The 19654-nt window shown below is 49.2% G+C and overlaps 1 protein-coding gene across 11 annotated transcripts in view; it reads right to left on the bottom strand.

The window, feature by feature from the left end:
• Nucleotides 1–6598: 6598 nt before the first annotated feature.
• NSMCE2 (NSE2 SUMO ligase component of SMC5/6 complex) overlaps nucleotides 6599–19654 on the bottom strand; it is a 249738-nt gene continuing 236682 nt past the window's right edge. For all 11 annotated transcript variants that reach the window (XM_089336485.1, XM_089336483.1, XM_089336486.1 and 8 more), the window contains 3 exons: nucleotides 17785–17885; nucleotides 17332–17438; nucleotides 6599–6946 (listed from right to left, as the gene is read on the bottom strand). In XM_089336485.1, the coding sequence (XP_089192611.1) occupies nucleotides 6829–6946; nucleotides 17332–17438; nucleotides 17785–17885 (326 nt within the window). In that variant the 3' untranslated portion in view covers nucleotides 6599–6828. The remainder of the gene's footprint in view (nucleotides 6947–17331; nucleotides 17439–17784; nucleotides 17886–19654) is intronic.

Here is a 19654-nt window from a genome sequence, read left to right as displayed (position 1 = left end):
CGTGGTGGTAAGACAGTCCCCAGTACCGCTAATTCCACTGGAGTTTGTTGCCAACACTCATAATTGTAGGAAATGCAAAATTCTAATTTTAGGTTGCAAAGAGGCACTTTCTCCCCATACCAATTCCCGAACCTCCTACATCTTATCCACTGTCTCCCGGGGTGGGGGAGGTCCCTCCGTAGACCCCTGAATAAGCGTCTTTGTGCTCACACCTTAATGCCAAGTCATTATTCTCTTTGGGGTATTAGAGACCTTTTAATTGGCCCTTTCATGGTGCTTATTCATGGCCTTGGTGGCATATTCCTGACACAGGCTCATATTTTGTACAAAACAAGCCTCAGTTTTTTGTCTCTGTGGGCAAAAACATCCCGATGCTTTTCAACATAGTATCCGTGTTTCATCATCCCTGGCCTTGTTTGGCTGTTCTGGGGACTAATCAGTGTCTCCACATTCTTTGTGAACTGCGGTGACCAGAGCTAACCGGAACACTCCGCTCAGGGCCCCAGGCACAGCCTGATGGCCACATCTCCCCCACCCTCATGCCCGCATTTCCCGTGCGTTCCCGGGGCGCGCCCGCTCCGAGCTGCGCGCCACTGCACTCTGCACAGTGCATGGCAAAAGACGATCCCGGAACTGCTCCCTTTCGTCACTGCATGTTGCGTTTTGTTTTCGTTTTTAAAACCAGATCTGTGTTGGTTCACTTACAAAAATTCCCACCAAATATTCCTTTCTTGGGTCATACAAGTGTGTGAACCCACGTTTGGGTGGTTCTGCCCTCTGCTGAATGAATGATTACCAAGCCGTCTCCAGGGCCTGAGTTGCGAGGTTTCCCAATAGCAGGATGAACAGAGAGAGAAACCACTCCAGGGTTCTCACTCCATTATGTCTTTCAAAAGCAGCTCATTTTTTCAAAAAGTAGCTCATCAGAACCCCTGATTACTGCACATAAAATTAAGATACAGTAAGGAGATAAAGGAACAGAAATAAAATTAACTTCTTTATTTTTATCCATTATGCTATTTAATCTTATCCTGTTTGGAATCATTAATAGTTTTTCTTAGAACTGCTTTTTAAATCCTGGATTTCCTGAGGCTTGAACAGATTCTCATTTCGCTTTAATCTTTATGATTAAGATTGAACATCAGGTGGTATTGTGGCATGTAGGGTTAGGCTGCCACCTGTGACACGGGCATCCTCTATGAGTTCCGGTTCCAGGCCCGGCTGTCCCATTTCTGGTCCAGCTCCTTGCGACTGTGCCTGGGAAGGTAGTGGAAGACAACCCATGTACTCTGGGGGCCCTGCCTCCCACATGGGAGACCTGGCTGGAGTTCCTGGCCCCTGGCTTCAGCCTGACCCAGCCCTGCCCTGACCATTGAGGCCATCTGGGGAGTAAACCAGATGATAGAAGTGCTCTCTCGCTCTCTCTCTCTCTCTCTCTCTCTCACTCTACTTTTCAAATAAATGAAACAAATCTTAAAACAAAAAGTTTGAAAACGTCTTCTTGAGAGGTTGACAGAGAATTGGTTACGAGCTGAATCTGGGGCACTGATAGTTCGTAGAGTTCCTGTTCTTTACACGTGACCACGACGAAAAGCTCTCTCCTCCAGGTCCTGGACAACTACACCACTTGAGTTTGTCTCTATCACTTACATGCCCTAAAATTCACCTGTTTTGATGCAATGGGTTCTAGTTAGAGTTGTGTAACCATTACCACATCCAGTTTTAGAACATTGCCCTCAGCCCAAAGTGAATCCTTGCACAACTGTTCCCCAGAGCCGTCCCCAGCCCCAGGCCACCACTAACTACTCTTCGTCCTATAGATTCGCCTTTTCTGGAACAACCCATGTGGGAGAACTGGCCTGAGTTCCTGGCTCTCGGCTTGGGCCCCTTGGCTATTGCGGGTATCTGGGAAGTAAACCAGCGGATGTGAGCTCTCTCTGTGCTTCTCAAATGAATTCAAATACACACACACACACACACACACACACACACAGAGAGAGAGAGAGAGAAGGGTGGTTACCAGGGGTCAAGGATAGAGGAATTGGGAGATGCTGGTTCACACACACACACACACACACACACACACCCTGAGGGAGAGGGAGAGGGAGAGGGAGAGGGAGAGGGAGAGGGAGAGGGAGAGGGAGAGGGAGAGGGAGAGGGAGAGGGAGAGGGAGAGGGAGAGGGAGAGGGAGAGGGAGAGGGAGAGGGAGAGGGAGAGAAATGGTGGTTACCAGGGGTCAAGAATAGAGGAATTGGGAGATGCTGGTTCACACACACACACACACACACACACACAGTTAAGAACAAGTGCTCCGGTCCTTTTCATTGCCAATAGCATTCCATCATATCGGTTTATAACACTTTGTTTACCCATTCACCAGTGGAACATTTGGATTGTTTCCATTTTTTTTGCTGTTATAAATCGTGCTGTTATGAACATCTACACACAGTCTTTGTATGAAATATGCTTTTACTTCTCTTGGGTAGATACCTAACGATGGAATGACTCGGTTGCGTGGTGGGTTTATTTTTAACTTTTTGTTTTAATGAGCCAAAGGCCGCATCCGTTTGTGTTTCGCCCAACAACGTACGAGGGCTTCGGTTTCCCCTCAGCGTTCTTCTCTCCCAAAGAGCTCGCCCCCCTGGAGTCTGACACGAGCTAGAAGGCAGACTCCTGGGGCACACCGGGATTCCACAGGGCCAGGGTTCAGGAGGAAGCCGCTCGGCCTTTCTACTCCCTTCTCTTGCGTCTCGCTCCCCGATGTACAAAAACACAATTTCTGTTTACTCACAGACTTTGCTTTGTGTTACTGTCCCCACACACAGCGCTCACATAACCTTTTACGGAATCTCGTGTTCACAGGTCTCTCTCTGCCTCAACTAGACAACCCCTGTCGAGGGGGACAAGCAGCACAAAACATGGCACCAAGGCCGACGTGGCAGTGTGTTGAATAACTAGTTGAGGAGTCAGTGTACATATTTGGTCCACGTACATCCTAATACCCACGTCTGCCTGCTCGCCTTCTAAAGGGTCTTACCCTTCCCATGGGACCTGCTCACTAAAAATACGACAGACTCTCAGAGCTTCCAAAGAAACCAGAGGGAAGAGTCCAGATGTTTTGGTTTCCATCGACACTCTGTGACTTGGAGCAGTGGAATGACTGGTCCATGACCACCCACAGGTGTTAGTTAGAAGTTTCCAGGGTTAACTCCCCAGTGGAAGAGAGGAGGGGGAGCGGCCCACTTTGCCACCAAGAATGGGTGGAGCTTGTGGTGGGAAGAAAAGGAGGATTGGGAGAGAGAAGAGGGGGTCTGGTCCATGGTGAAATCCCGATGCCTGGCTGTAACTGTATTTTGCAGGAAAGGTAGGTGTAGGCGTGGGTTAATATGGGAGGAGTGAGAGTAGAGGGAGGAGACCAGGAAGTGGAAAGCCAGGAGGAAGGCCTGGGTTTGGAGCAGCCTCTGCAGAGAACTAGGGAGGGAGAACTCCCCAGCCATGCCAAATGCTACACGCATGGCGTTTGCAGTCTGCAAGCCTGGGAAGCGGTGGGCCCAGTGACAGCACTGTGGAAGACGGGAAGGCAGTGCAGGTCTCCACGTGAGCACCCACGTGGCCCCGGGGCTAAGGGCCTCGTGGATCAGAGCACTGCCTGTGCAATTACTCTGCTCCAACATGGGCTCGGCCACACAGAAGTATGGAACCCTGGGCAGAGGAACATGACCCTAAGGCTCATCTGCAAAGTTGGGTAATAACAATTACTTCCCAGGTTTGGAGGGAGGATCGGCTTAGGTGATACCTTTACGGCCCTTGGTTCCTTAGCCCTGCAATTTATCCCTGTCCTTGCGAGGGGGAGGCAGCTGGAAACCACACTCACCACCGGAGCTGCTTCTGGGTGGACATCCACGTTTGAACTTCTACAGAACAGAGCACAATCTTAGTATCCTTGGGAGTTTGTGGTCATGTTTTAAACGTTTGTAGGTTCAACACTGATTAAAAAGAACTAGCATTTTCTTTAAAAAAATAGCCACACATTGGTCCAGTTCTTAGCCAAAGAAATCATTCAACTACAATGTGCAGTTTTCAGATACCACTCCGGAGGCCTTGGGGTGACCTCAGGATTCCGGGGCTGCCCTGGGAAAAGGGAGAAGGAACTCCCACTCCTCCCTGACTGGAAGTGTTCTCCTATAAGCGATCTTATACTCGTATGTTGGAGTTCTTATAAGACAAATATGATTCCATTTGAAGAGAATGTTCTCTGTGTTTTGAAAACTCCTATAATAGAAATTTAATAGACATGCAAGGTTGATAATGATCATCAAATGACAAACCTTCAAAAATCAAAATAAATTTCATATAAAACCTCAACTTCTTTGGCTGGCTAGTCAAATTTATGGAACACTGTTTTAGAAGACCAGAGAAGGAAAAATTTCAAGAGATACAAATACCATACGTTTTCCACTGTGGAATGGTGTTATTTTGGTGTATTTTTCTAACCAGTATCGGTACCCACAGTAATATTCTGGAATTCTCTTACAAAGAACGGGGAGAATGCAATCCAAATCTTAGGCAAGCATTTTCGTGCTCATCCCTGTCTGTTTAGGAAACAGAGTGTTTCACAAAAGAACCACATTCCATGAAAAGTATGTTTGTTCTGCCTGAAATGTAATCATTTCTTCAGGAAGGCCTGATTCAGATACAACATCTTAGGAAGTTCAACATCACTTAGTCTGCAGACAGCTGAATGTCGTACTATTTTCTGAATTCCAGGAAAATGTTTCTGAAACTAATTTGGCCACACGAGACTATGCTTTTTCCATTTTCACTTATTCAAAAATTTGAAAGGCAGAAAGAGAGAGAGGCACACAGAGATAGCAAGATACAGAGAGAGATCTTCCAGCCTCTGGTCCACTCTCCAAATGCCTGCAGCAACCTGGGCTGGGCCTGGCCAAAACTAGGAGCCCGGAACTCCACCTGGGTCTCCCATGTGCACGGCAGGGACCCAAATTCTTGAGCCATTGCCTGCTGCCTCCCATGTGTGCAAGAGCAGGAAGCTGGAACTGCAGGCAGAGGCGAGACTCAAACCCAAGCCCTCCGATAAGACACGTTAAGCATCCTAAGTGGTGTCTTGACTGCTGCTTCAAATGCCAGCCGCTACACTGTACTTTTAAACTCAACTATACGTTATCATTTTGTGACCTTTACTGCCTAGTAGATAGCACATCCAGTTAGTTATTTCCTGTACTTTAATTAGATTCCTTCTTGCGTGTGCATGCACAGACATGCGTATTTATTTACGAAAGCTCTGGTTTTTAAATGTGGGCTTTGACTATTTTTGTAGATTCCAAATAAATCAACAAGGGGAAGAAGGTGGGCACGGAATCCTGAATCAAGACCCTGAGACCAGGCCACCCAAGTTCCAGTCCCAGCTCAGCCACTTTTTTTTTTTTAATTGAAGATTTATTTATTTATTTGAAATATAGACTTACAGAGAGGCAGAGGTAGAGTCAGAGGAAGAGGCAGAGAGAGGGGGGAGAGAGAGAGAGAGAGAGAGAGGTCTTCCATCCACTGGTTTACTCCCCAGATGGCTGCAATGGCTGGAGCTATGCTGATCCGAAGCCAGGAGCCAGGAGCTTCTTTCAGGTCTCCCACACAGGTGCAGGGGCCCTAGGACTTGGGTCATCTTCTACTGCTTTCCCTGGCCAGAGCAGAGAGCTGGATCGGAAGTGGAGCAGCCAGGACTTGAACCGGCGACCGTATGGAATGGCAGCGCTGCAGACTAAGGCTTTAACCCACTGTGCCACAGCACCGGCCTCTCAGCCACTTCTAAGTGCTATGACTTTCCAGGGGCTACTTCACTGCTCCGTGACTTGTTTTTCTTATCTGTAAAGTGGGAATAATTAACTGTCCCTCTCTCACCTGGCTGTGAAGACAGCAGGAGTTAATATACACGTAAAGCACTTAGAATGGCACCTGGTACAGAGTACTCAACACACGTTAGCCATCATTAGCTCTTCTCGGTTTCCCAGTGACGTCAGTATGGGCTTCATGTGGGTGACTTAAATAGTATGGTTGATAAGCCAGAAATAGTATGGTTGCTATGGGAGTCAACAGCTTGGCATTCTTGGCACCGTTAGAAACACTCACAGTTGGAAGATGCTCAATTCCATGACCAGGCTGGCCAGAAGTCCAGGGACTCTCCAGTCTGCACCTGGACGTGATGACCCAGGGGGCAGGGTCATCTACAGAGAGTCACCGAGCACCCAGGATGTGGTGGCTTCCGACGACACGTAAGGCCCTGTGCGGGCTGTGCGCAAAGTCTCACTGCGTGGGGAAGCGAATCCCATGCCATTCGGCATGACAAAGGAAAGCCCCCAAAAGAAGAAATAAATACAGGAAAGTCAACTGGTGCCGCGTCATGACGTAACGCCTGTATTGCCGCAGCGACAGGAGATGCTCTGTGCTGTACACTCGCATCGCAAACATCACTTGAAAGACATTCCTGAACAATTCTAAGCTGCTCTAAAGCATCAGAAACAGACAAGCTGAGCCCCTGGAACAACGTACACGCACCATGAGGCGGACAGGTGGGACCCACCGTAGATAATCAAGGCTTTATTCAAAATTACACAGCTCTTAAAAATAAACAGTATACAATGTGTTTGCATTGTTACTGGGGGAACTTTAAAAATTGCTTTCAATCACACTTAAAACCAAGTTGTACCCCGAAGGATGCCGCGCGGCCGGTCCCTCGCTGCCCCGAGAAGCAGGGCTCTGAGCGGGCGGCTGGCGTGCGAGGCGCCGCGGACCCCGCGGGCGGAGGCCTTTTCTTACTCCGAATGCCGGTGCCTCTTCTTGTTGTGGCTCTCAATTGCCCTCCTGAGGGCTTCGTCCTGGATGAGGTCCGACATCCTTATATCTGTGTGGCTGCAGCCAATTTTAGGGCAGCTGAGAGGGAGAAAGAAAATCAAGTCAGTCCGTTGAACATTTTTAAAAAATATTACTTATTTATGTATGAGTGAGGCAGAGAGCCAGAGAGAGGGAAAGAGAGGCCAGCTCTTGGTTCACTCCACAAGGGTCCATGCTGGCAGGAGCTGCCCGGGGGCTGCAGCTGGGGGCTGGGAACTCCCATGTAGGTGCCAGGAACCCCACGGCTTGGGCCTCACCACTGCTTCCCAGGGTTTGCATCAGCAGGAAGCTGGAACCAGGAGCTGGTGCTGGGAGTGGAACCCAGGCACTGCACTGTGGGCCATGGCCTTGGGTATCTTCACTGCCAACCCAAACGCTACCTCAGTGCACTGAATTTTGATGCCTTAAGCACAAACTCCATTCAAATTCATGCACAAGAGGGTCAACAGTCTGGCACAGCGGGTTAAGCTGCCGCCTACAATGCCGGCATCCCATATGGGTGCCAGTTCGAGTCCTGGTTGCTCCACTTCTGATCCAGCTCCCTGTTAATGCACCTGGGAAAGCAGCAGAAGATGGCCCAAGTGCTTGGGCCTGATACCTCATGGGAGACCTAGAAGAAACTCCTGGCTCCTGGCTTTGGTCCGGCACAGCCCTCACCATGTGGCCCTCTGGGTAGTGAACCAGTGGATGGAAAACCTCTCTGCCTCTCTGTAACTCTGCCTTCCAAATAAATATAAATAACTCTTAAAGAAAGAAAGGGGGGACAATAAAGGAGCATGCATTATAAATCAGGATTCCTTTATTGCTGAATGCCTGCTTGAGCCAGGCCCTGTCCAGGGATTGGGGACACACGCTATGCACGCGCAGTGTCTTTCCTGGGACATACCGTCCAATGGGGTAGCCAGGCAACCACTAAGTAACTCACAATTGTTCGCTATGAGTTCCGGCCACACTGGTGTTATGGAGGCAACAGGGCCAGGTCAAGGGGGAGAGCACTGGGGGCCAGGTGAGCCAGGCCTCCCTGAGGTCTGTTGGACAGAGCGCAGCCGGGGGTGTGGGAACAAGACTGCCTGTGGCCAGGCTGAGCAGCAGCGAGTGGAGAAGCCAGGGAGGTGGACTGGCGCTGTGGGGCGAAGGCCAAGGCCCCGAGGCTTCGGGGAATCGGGTGAGAACACGAGTGGGGCTTCGGGCTTCACTGCAAATCTGAAGAGAACTCCCTGGGCGGTTTTGATTCGGCTCACATGTGGCACACGACACTCCGGATGACGAAGGGAGAACACAAGGCAAGGAGGCCAGGTGGAATCCTGCAGGAATCCAGGTGGCTGAAGGTGCGAACAGTGGGCAGCCATGTAGCAGAGGGGACGCGGGAGGAAAAGGAAAGAGGGAAGCAGCCGGGCCACTGGGGGCGCCCTTCCTGAGACGGGGAGTCACGTGGAGCCACAGGCCCACCAGGCCTCCCAGCGCAGACACGGAGTGGGCAGCCGGGGACCAGCGGGGAGGCTGTGGCTGAGGAAATCGGCGTGAGTCACGCTGAGAGGGGGCGGAACTCAAGGCAGAGTCGGTTTAGATTCGGTCTCCTCTGAAGACGGTGGGTTGGATGAAGTCACCTGATTTCTTCGCAATGCGAAGCAGATTTTGCCAGTGCTGTGCAGCCCGTGTTTGACCTAGATCTGAATTCTCCCTCTACCATCTGCTTGCTAGCTGAGGCCACAGGCAACTCCTATGACCCTCTGAGCCCCTGTTTCCTGATTCAAATGAGGAGAGCACGGGGCTCAATAATGTTCATGTCCTGTGACTGTCATTCGCTCTCTGATCATCATTTGGCCGAGAAGTTTTCAAGTCCCTGCCCTATCTGTATCTCATGTATCCCCAACACATCATGGACTCATTTCATCCTTCTATGTGACTGGCCCTGGCCTAGGTCTCAAGCCTATGACTACAACAGACAAATATATCGTTCCTGTCCCCACAGAGCTCAGACCCACTGATCCGAGGCACCTCGCCTAAAAGTACTGGGATATTAAGACCAAGACCAACAAGTATATGACAAAAGTTACAAAGCAAAAGGGGAAGAAAGCTCATCACTGGAGCTCTAATTGGTCTAGTGGTAGGCAGCCCAACGGTTCAGCATGAAAGAGAAAGTTTTTCTTGGCCCTGATCTCTGGATGAAGGCGTCTTTAAAGATTTATTTATTTATTTGAGAGGCAGGGTTACAGGGAGACAGAGACAGAGATCTTCTGTCTGCTGGTTCTCTCCCCAAATGGCCACAACAGCAGAGGCTGGGCCAGGCTGAAGTCAGGAGCTAGAAGTTTCATCCGGGTCCCTCGCACGGGTGGCAGTTGCTCCTATGGGATCTGGCACTGCAGGCAATGGCTCAATCTTTGCACCACAACACTGGCCCCTGGATCAAGGAGTCTATACAAGAAGGCCACTAACCTATGTAATGCCATCAAGCATTAATACTTACTTTAAAAATGCCGATATGCATATGTGTCAGGTACATGTGTCAGATCCTAATTACAGGAAGATAATTACAGGGGAGAGGATCAGGGTGAAGTGGCCCAGGTACACACCATTTTGATGATGCGGCTTTGCATTAAGAGGGTAAGGCTTCAGAAATGTTCTACAGTGATTTGAAAATTTGCAGTTTATCTAGCCTGTCCACCTACATTCTGGAGTCTCAAAGTGAATTATTTCTTTAAGCACAAAAGCAAACAGCTGAGATTACCAAGAGGCGATGGATACTTTCGCGACTTCAGAAAAGGTCATCCTTGGATGCCGATGGTGTCGTGCAGCGGGTTAAGCCACCACCTGCGACACTGGCATCCTATATGAGCGCTGGTTCCAGACCCGGCTGCTCCAGTTCTGATCCAGCTCCCTGCTAATGCACCTGGGAAGGCAGCAGAGGACGACCCAAGTACCTCGGCCCCTGCTACCCAGATGGGGTTCTGAGCTCCTGGTTTCAGCCTGGCCCAGGCTTGGCCATTGTGGCCATTTGGAAAGTGAAGCAGAAGATGGACGAGCTCTCTTTGTCTCTCCATTCTTGCTCTGCAACTCTGGCTTTCAAATACGTAGACAGATACATAAATAAATCTTAAACAATAAAAAGGGAAGAAAAGGCAGTTCTCATCACGTCAGCTTCCACGGTGTGAAATGCAGTTCCCAGCAGGTTGCTGGAATGACCGTCTCCTGATGCACCAGCCCAGCCAGCATCCACTTCTGACTGCCAGGCCTCCCCTTCTCCCCACCCCAGAGAGCGAAGTCTTGAACTCCCACAGCCAGACAGTGAATAAGCATCGGACAGGGAAGTGGAGAGTGGGGCGGGGAGGACTTCCTGGTGACATCAGAGGCTTTGGTCAGTCCCCAAGCCCATTCTGAGGATGTCAGACGGAATTAACCACATCACTTGGTACACAGCAAGCATCTGTACTCCTTTTAGCAAGCTGCAGCCTGGGCTGATCTGTGTCCAACAAAGATGTCCCAGCTCACTTAGGCCACAGGCTCCGGGGACAGACAGCTCCCACAGGGAGCCAGATGGCCCAATGACAGGAACACTGGTGGAAGAACGAGAAAGGGCTGTGACAACCCAGGCATGTGAAATAATTCTCTGGGCCCCAGTCTGTCCCTCTAAAAAGTCGAAGGTAGAGCGCAGGGCCATTGGGAGGTCAAGTGGGCCCCTGGTGCCGAGGGCCGACTGCTTGCTTCAGATCCCACAGGCACCAGCTCTGCTCCACAGTCCACCTCTGCTCCCAGGAAGCACGCAGAGAAGGCCAGCCCCACCGACCACGTTGGCATGCCTTGGGGACGCCAAGGGAAGTGACAGGGGAGACTTCTGGGAGAAGAGGAGGATGCAGGAGCCCGGGGGAGAACTCGTTACTCACTCTACCTCGAACAATCAGACCCAAGTTTCTAACTAAAAAGGACAAGAAAGGCCACGATGCCACGGCACTGAATCAGGGCACTCCTCCGGAGAGACACGGCTGTGCGGAAGGATTAGGGGTAATCCCCACGACACCCTGGAGAGCAGGCCGGGCAGGGCTCCACCCAGCCACAGCTCTTGTCATCGCTGTGCAGCAGTCAGTCAGACCTGCAGGCCTCGCAGGAGAGGCAGGCTCCCAGACTGGGGTCACAGACGGGGCACGGCAGTCCCTGGTGGCTTGGGACAAGCGCAAAGGAGTCTGCTGAACCAATCAAACTGGGTCTCAGGGCGTCCCACCAGGACACAGTGAACCCAGGTCTCAGCATCGGCTCAAGGGACGGATTCCGAGTCCAGAAGTTGCTGGATCTGGGTCTCAAAATCCCAAGGCTCAGTCCACGAGCTCCACAAAGGAGGTGTATGGCTACCTCCGGCAATCAGAGCGGGGTGGATTCCAGTCATACCCAAACACAGTGAGGAGCTCTATGTGCCTCCCTCTGAGTCAGAAATAATGGGTCACCAGGCGGTGAGGTAAGCTCCCGGTCCTTCAGCTGTTTGCTCAGCGTCTGGACTCCGCCAGGAGCTTTCTCCCGCATCCTGCGCTGCTCCACCGCCAAGACGTCTGCTGGTCCAGGCCAGAGTGGAATTCCCTACCGCTCGCCGGGTTCCCGAAATGCTCTGGGAGGATGCTGCTATTTCTCCTTTCCAGGTGGAGAAACCGAGACTAACAGTTCATCAATGGTGAAACAGGAACTCCCGGCACAACGCTGGAATTCTCTGCTGTTGAACAACACATTTCTATTCCATTTAACTTTACTCTTCCTGCTCTGAAATATACTGTTTTTTTTGAAATACACTATTTCCAAGAAAAGGTTTTGTTCTTTAAAATTTTTTTTTCATTTTATTTGAAAGAAGAGAGACACACACACATAAACACACACAGACACACAGAGATATAGACAGTTTACATTTGCTGCTTCACTCCCCAAATGCCTGCAATGGTCAGGCCAAAGCCACGAGCCCAGACCTCAATCCAGCCCTCTCCCGTGGGTGGCAGGGACACAAGTACTTGAGCCACCGCTGCCACCTCCCAGGGTCCACGTTAGCAGGAAGATGGATTGGAAGCAGAGGAGCAAGTACTTGAACTCCATTACAGCTGTCCCAAGTGGAGACTTAACTGCTGTGTCAAATATCCACCCCTAGTTCCTGTCCTTAAATAAAATGTCAAAAAAAAATTTATAAAAAAGGACTGTGATAAAAGTGGATATGACTATGAATACTGTAAGGCAGTTTTATTTCTAAGATTCTAGTCTTTTTATTAAGAGACATATTTTAGGAAATTATTCTAACTACTGTAGTTGGTTAGGGTTAACTTCTTGACAATATTATTCTGACTCAAGCCAGTAGACGGAGGCCTTCCCAGGAACTGACCATGCATAGGAAAATTCAGACAGTGCCCAGTCACACCGTGTACCTGGAACTCCAGTCTAACAAAACATATTCAGAACAATGTAGGAGGAGGAAGAAAGCAGATGTCTCCAACTGGATGTGTCACAGATATTTTTAAACAAAAGAAACCCAGAACGGCTCACCACTTTAACACGCACTGTGGGAAACTACACCGCTTCATGCTTAATGAGAAACTGGAGTGGGGGTGGGCATTCCGTCTTGCGGTTGGGATGTCTGCGTCCTGTACTGGAGTGCTGGGCTCGGGTCCTGAATCCACTCCAGACTCCAGCTTCTTGCCAGGGTGCACCCTGAGGGAGCAGAGGTGGCTGGATCCCTGCCACTCACACGGGAGACCTGACGGGAGTTTCTGGTTCTTGACTTTAGCCTTGCCCCATCCCAGCTGTTGTGGGCATTTGGGGAGTGAACCAGCAGACAGGAATGCTCTGTTTCTCTCTCTCTCTCCCACTTATTTTTAAAGATTTATTTGAAATTCAGGGTGATAGAGCGAGAGAGAGCGAGAGAGAGCTCTTCCATCGGCTAGTTCACTCCCAAAATGATTACCATGGCCAGGACTGGGCCAGGCTGAAGCCAGGCATAAGGAGCTTCTTCCAAGTCTCTCACGTGGGTGCAGGAGCCCAAACACTTGGGCCCTCTGCTGCTGCTTTTCTAGACCATTAGCTGGGAGCTGGATCGGACGTGGAGTAGCTGGGATGCAAATCAGTGCCCATATGGGATACCAGCATTGCAGGCAGTGGCTTAATCTGCTATGCCACAACTCCAGCATCTGTTTTCTAACAAATTAAAAAAGGAAAACTTTAAGGGGCCGGCACTGTGGCATAGCAGGTAAAGCTGCCACCTTTAGTGCAGGTATCCCCTATGGGCGCTGGTTCGAGTTCCAGCTGCTCTACTTCCGAACCAGCTCCCTGCCGTGGCCTGGGAAAGCAGCAGAAGATGGACCAAGTGCTTGGGCCCCTGCACCCACGTGGGAGACCCGGAAGAAGCTCCTGGCTCCTGACTTTGAATTGGCACAGCTCTGGCTATTGTGGCCATCCAGAGAGTGAACCAGCAGATAGAAGACCTCTCTCTCTCTCTCTGCCTCTGTAACTCTGCCTTTCAAATTAATTAATTAATTTTAAAAATTTAAGAAGAGAGTATGCCTTATAAAAAAAAAAAAAGAAAGAAAGTTCTGAAGTAAGTCCTAAAGAAGGTGTGATATCCTCCAGGCCTGGCCCCACCTGCCCATGGCTCCCCTGAACTCAGCCCCCCACCACTCCTTCCAGCTCCTGGCACGGTTCCGACTGCTTTTCCGACTGAACAAGATGCTTTTCTGAGGGCTGATATCAGGCTCTGTGTCGGGTGCTGTGGACATCACGCGAGCAGGGCCCTAGAGCCACAGAGCTCAGAGCCAGGTCAAGGCTTTGTCTTGCTGACTCTGCCCTGGCAATCCCAACCATTCCAGAGCTCTGTCTGTGATGGTGGTGACTGGATTTGGCTGCCTGCACCACTAAAAACCTCATGGTCAATGTTGCTGACTCAGAGTCCTCTCCCGAGTTCAACACCTACACTTTCTGTGCTTCCTGGACAATTCCAAATGGCTGTACGGCAGGACCTCAAACTCAGCATGACCTGAACAAAGCTCTCAAAATCCCTTCTAAACGTGTTCCTCTCTGTAGGACAACTGACAGCTGGCAACCCTCCTTCTTCTAGACGCTCAGATTGAAAATGGCCTTCACCTCTTCCACTCCCCTATACTCCGATGCCAAGTTCCGGCAGGTGTAATGCCACAGGTACTCTTGCCCAGTCTCGGGTCTCCTTAGCTATAACTTGGCCTGCTGCGGGAGCATCCTACTTGACCTTTCTTCCTCCTGCCTTTTGAATCCATCCCTTGCATTGCTACTGGAGTAACTGCCTCAATTCCAGGTGGGCTCCCCTCACTCCTTGAAAACCTTGCAGTGCCTCCCACACCTACCGAGTAACGGCAGTAAGAATGGTGAGGATGGGGACACTGGGGATAATGTCTACTGAATCTTACTGTGTGCCAAGGACCTGGAATACTTCACAGCTATCTTATTTAAATTTTGAATAAATCACTACAACGACAACTACTGCCATCAGTTTACATGACGGTACTTCAAAAAGTTCATGGAAAAACAGAATTAAAAGAAAAGTTTACTTGGTGGAAAAAATACTTGAAATCCGGGCAAGTTTCTTTTTCATAATATATACTTTGATCAACATTGTGAAGACCCCCATGGAGGAGGAGACTAATGAAATCACAATATTTAATGGCCTCTATCGTGAATCTTTATACCACTTCCTCATTCATATTATCCGCAGCATCCTCTCACTCTTCCTCTAATACACAGTAACTACAACCGTATCTACTGGAAACCAAATAGAAGGGTCTGAATGAGCTAAGCTCTTGGCTCAAAGATTCTTGTTCACCATTCTCTGAGATCATTCCCATTTTTCAAGGCCAGCTACAAATACTACTTTCTCTGTAGACCTCCCAGACTTTTCCCACTTAGATCTAATGGTTGTTATGATTAAGCTTGGAGAATTTGCAGAGTTTTACATACTCCAGTTAGGGAAGCATGGCAGCAAAAACCAACCAACCAACTTCTCTAAAGGAGAGCTCATGTACTTGCAAATATCATGTACTATTCAAAAAAAGGCAAAGGCTGATTAGAAAGTCAAAATACGTACTTACAAAGATCCAGGTGTGGGCATTCGGCATGGCAGTTAAGGTGCTGCTTCGGATGCCTGCACACCTTCTCAGAGCGTCTGGGTTTGATTCCCAACTCTGCTTCCAATTCCAGCTTCCTGCTCATGTGCCTTGGGAGGCAGCGCTGATAGCTCAAGTACGTGAGTCCCTGCTACCCATGCCGAGGACCCAGATTGAGTTCTGGGCTCCTAGCTGTGGCATGGCCCAGCCCGTTGTTGCAGGCATTTGGGGGAGTGAACCAGAGGATGGAAGAGCACATTCATTCATTCATTCATTTGGAAGGCAGAGTTAGAGAGAGGCAGAGGCAGAGAGATCTTCTATCTGCCGGTTTACTCCCTAAATGGCTGCAACAGCCTGAGCTGGGCTGATACAAAACCAGGAGCCAGGAGCTTCTTCTGGGTTTCCCACGTGAGTGCAGGGGCCCAAGGACTTGGGCTAGCTTCTGCTGCTTTCCCAGGCCACAGCAGAGAGCTGGATTGGAGTGGAGCAGCTGGGTCTCAAACTGTGCCCATATGGGATGCCGGCACTGCAGGTGGCGGCTTTACCTGCTATGCCACAGCCCACAGTGCAGGCCTCCACTCTCTCTTTAAATAAATAAAAACAAATAAAGGAGATCGAACTAGGCAGGATGTCTATTCTGGGAGTCACTGGCACATATCCTTGTCCTTGTGGGGAGGAATGCGCTTTGTAACAGTACCTGCCTTTTCCTTATTTGACTACAGGGGGACGTCACAAACTTGGAGTAAGAAGAGCTAGCAAATAAATCTATCTAGGAATATCTGTTTTTAGCAATCATGTTAACAATATTTTGGCTTTTCAGAGAACGAACACAGAAAAAAGTTCATTGCAAAAGAGATCTGGAAGTCCAGAAACAACAGAAAATTATAATCACAGAGGAGAGGACAGGTTCAGCAGGGAGGAGACATTTCAACTACGAAGTGGGAACTCCAAACAGATCAAAACGTGCGAATGATGTAGGCTAGAGTTTGCAACCACGAGGCTGCAAAACCATTATTCTTCTAGAATAAACAGGGTAAATTACCTGACTGAATGACCATTAAGATACCTACAGCCTCCAAATATCCAATCTCTAGGGAGTGGTGGGGAATTCCAACTCGAGGTCTGGAACAGCGAATTTCTGGGCGACAGAGACAAACCACACATCAAAGGGACTGTTATCAAAAAGCTCTTGAGACCTGGTCACACCTGCCATTCCATTCCTGCGGCAAAGACAAACCTGTGATAAGCGCACAAGAGATGCCGAACTGAGTCCAAGCCGGAGCCAGTCTAGCTCACTCAGAGTTCTATGTTAATACAGAATCAGAGCCACAGTCCTTTGAGATCTTGGGGAGGGAATAAACACACGAAAGATTCCTCAGAACCTCCATTAAAATAAACCTCACTGATCAGTCACCCATGAGTTTACTTGAATCTTTTAGGAAGTTAGTTAAATAATTAAATATGTGGCAAGTACCCCCTGATAATAAAATGGGATTCATCAAGGCCAGGGGATGTGACTTGTCATCTTAGAGTGTCTACTTAAAATAATTTTTCAAAACTTATTTTATTTATTTGAAAGGCAGAGTGAGAGAGAGAGAGACAGAGACACACAGAGAGAGAATCTTCCATCTGCTGGTTCACTCCCCAGATGGCCCCAAAGGCCGAGGCTGGGCCAGGCTGAAGCCAGGCATAAGGAGCTTCTTCCAAGTCTCCCACGTGGGTGCAGGGGCCCAAGCACTTGGGCCATCATTTACTGCTTTCCCAGGCCATAGCAGAGAGCTGGATCGGAAATGGAGCAGCCGGGTCTCAAACCAGCACCCATGTGGGATGCCGGCATTGTTGGTGGCAGCTTTACCTGCTGTGCCACAGCGGCGGTCCCCTTAAAATACTTTTAAAGCAAATTAGCTGTATTGCAGAAAGCAAAACGAAACAAAACAAGCCTTAAAACAACTTACATTCCCTCTTGTTTGGGGAAGTGTATATACAAAGAGAGGGCACATTTGAGTCTTACAGTTCTCCTTTATGTTCTTCAGGCTAGGTTTTTAATTGCACACATTCATAAAACTCCTATAATCTCATGATTAGAATTCAATCCAACCTTTTTCCTTCTGTTTCAAGGTGTGGCTGGAGTTCCTTCGGCTTTTCCTGAACAGATTGCTAATCTTTCCCAGCTGAATGGTTTTTCCAGAAAGTCAGCTTCCATGTTTACACTGTCCGGGAGGCGAATGTGATCTCGGGCAGACACTGAGTGTCTCTTCCTCTGGCCTGACCTCTGGCACAGCGGCCCTGGCTGCCCACCGCGGAGGCCCCGCTTCCGCTCCCGCGTCAACTCACCAGGCCTTTTTCTTCCGCCTGTGCTTGGACTCAATCATGCGAACAATGGCTTCCTCTTCGTAGGTGTGGCCGCACACTTTGTTTTTCACTGGCTTCTTCATTTCCAACTGCAATCAAGGAGACATTAGGCTTTCAGGAATGATAACGATCAATTTCCAGTAGCTCTCTTTCCCCTAGTCCTGGGCTTTCTCATGGCCTTAGGTAACTATGAGGCTTAAGATAAGGACAAGCAGGGAAACCGGGGCACCAGTGTCATTGGCCATGAACTTTTCCCTAGATCCTTCAGGGTATGCTGGAAGGAAAGCCTGCCCTGTATATGCCTTAGTCTGCATCACTTATCTTTTCTCCCGCCTTAACTCCAAATGTGAAATCAAACCAGAAAGCCAGCAGGAACCATTTTGCCCCTGGGAAGCCAACTGCTTCTCTGACAGGGGTGGAAAGAGGAACCAGTACCTGCGTAATGGGGCAGATGAAGTTGGTCTGACTCTGGGTCACGATCATGTCTTCGTCCACTCCTTCTGTTCCGTCGGCCTCTCTGTCCGCCTGAAGACCATCTAGAGGGAAAGGAGGAGCGGGTGAGCCTCCTCGGCCTGCCTTCACCCCACAGATGCGGAAGGAATGGAAGGACAGTGGGCTCTACGTGGCATGAGTCTCTGTGCGAGGCCCCTGGAGGCCTCGGAATTGTTCTGCTCTCGAGAGAACTCTGCAAGGCACAGGATTCTGCCCATTCCTGCTAAGGAAACTGAGGCTCAGAGCAGTAAAAATACTCTTCAAAGCCACAGAGAATTAACTTTTGGAGATACTGTCTGGTAATCCAGAGTGTGAACTGGGGGACCTGGTTAGCTCCCTCCCGTCCTGCTCTGAGACCCTGAGCTAGCCGCAAACATGAGGAAGGGACACAGAAGGTGGTGTGCTTCTGCACCGCTCCTGGCACAAGGAAGTGCTAAGTGGTACCTGCTATTAGGTAATGTGTGTGGTGTGTGGCTCGTAGGCTTAAACCCTTTCATATTTCTGGGTATTAATGAGGATCTCCAAAGAACTTTTTTCATGTGAATTATATTTACCAATGATAGATATTAAAACTGAAGAATTAAAAACTATGTATTAATTTATTTAAAAAATAAAATCCCTTTACATGGTAACAGATATTTTGTAAGAATTAAAAGTTAGCATATTTTCCAGAAACCATCCTGTCCACCCCTTGTCCCAAGTGAGAAGAGTGGCCCTGCTTCACAGTTTTTCTAAGTACCTTTAATGCTTGGCTTGACAGAAGACAGTTGGATTTTGATATTTGTGCATGCACTTAATTGGCCACAATATCACATGTCCTACAGCTTCTGGGAAAATTCACCCATGGAAAGAATGAGAATGAAAAAGGCAAATGACCTCATGTTATTATGAGAGCAGTTCTGACTTGACAGCTGCCCTGAAAAGGCTCTTGGAGAACTCTAGGGGTTCCCTGGTCACGTTTTGAGAACTGCTGGAGGATGAGTGGTAGTGCTGGCTTTGAACATGGCACTGTCTGCTTCTTCTTTTCATTAAATTGCGCTTTCCCCTCACTTAGGGAAAAGGAGATGACAGACGATTTTTGAAGGAGACAGTAGGAGTTAGTATCATATAAAAGCCTTAACATTTTTTTCCCCTAAAATTTATTTGAAAGTCAGAGTTATGGAGAGACAGGAAGAGACACAGAGAGATCTTCCATCTGCTGGTTCACTCCCCAGATGGCCCCAACAGCCAGGGCTGGGCCAGGCTGAAGCCAGGAGCCTAGAGTTTCATCCAGGTCTTCCCTATGGGCAGCAGGGGCCCAAGCATTTGGGACATCTTCCATTGCTTTTCCCAGACCATTAGCAAGGAACTGGTTAGGAAGGGAAGCAGCTGAGACTTGAACTAATGCCTATTTTGGATGCTGGCATGGCAGGCAGTGGCTTACCCTGCTATGTCATGATGCCAGCCCCTAAAGGTTTTTTAAAAAATTATTTATATTCACTTCATTTGAAAGGCGGAGACCAAGTGAGAGAGCAACAGACAGATATCTTCCATCAGCTGGTTCACTGCTCAAATGCATGCAACAGCAACAGTAGGGTTGGTGCAAGACAAAGTCATGAGCCTAAGAGCTCCATCCAGGTCTTTCATGTGGGTGGCAGGGACTCAAGTACTTGAGCGATCACTGGCTGCCTCCCCAAGCGCGCATTAGCAGGAAGCTGGATTGGAAATGTAGGAGCCAGGACTTGAACCGGGCACTCCAACAGCTATGCCAAATGCCTAGCCCTCTTTTTGCAGAAGGCATACTTGTCATCTGCATAGATCAATAGTTTTTTAA

Source organism: Oryctolagus cuniculus, chromosome 6 (assembly GCF_051225735.1).
Source record: "Oryctolagus cuniculus isolate XC-2025 breed Fujian yellow rabbit chromosome 6, ASM5122573v1, whole genome shotgun sequence".
NCBI lineage: Eukaryota > Metazoa > Chordata > Mammalia > Lagomorpha > Leporidae > Oryctolagus > Oryctolagus cuniculus.
This window is presented reverse-complemented; position numbering and strand designations above follow the sequence as displayed.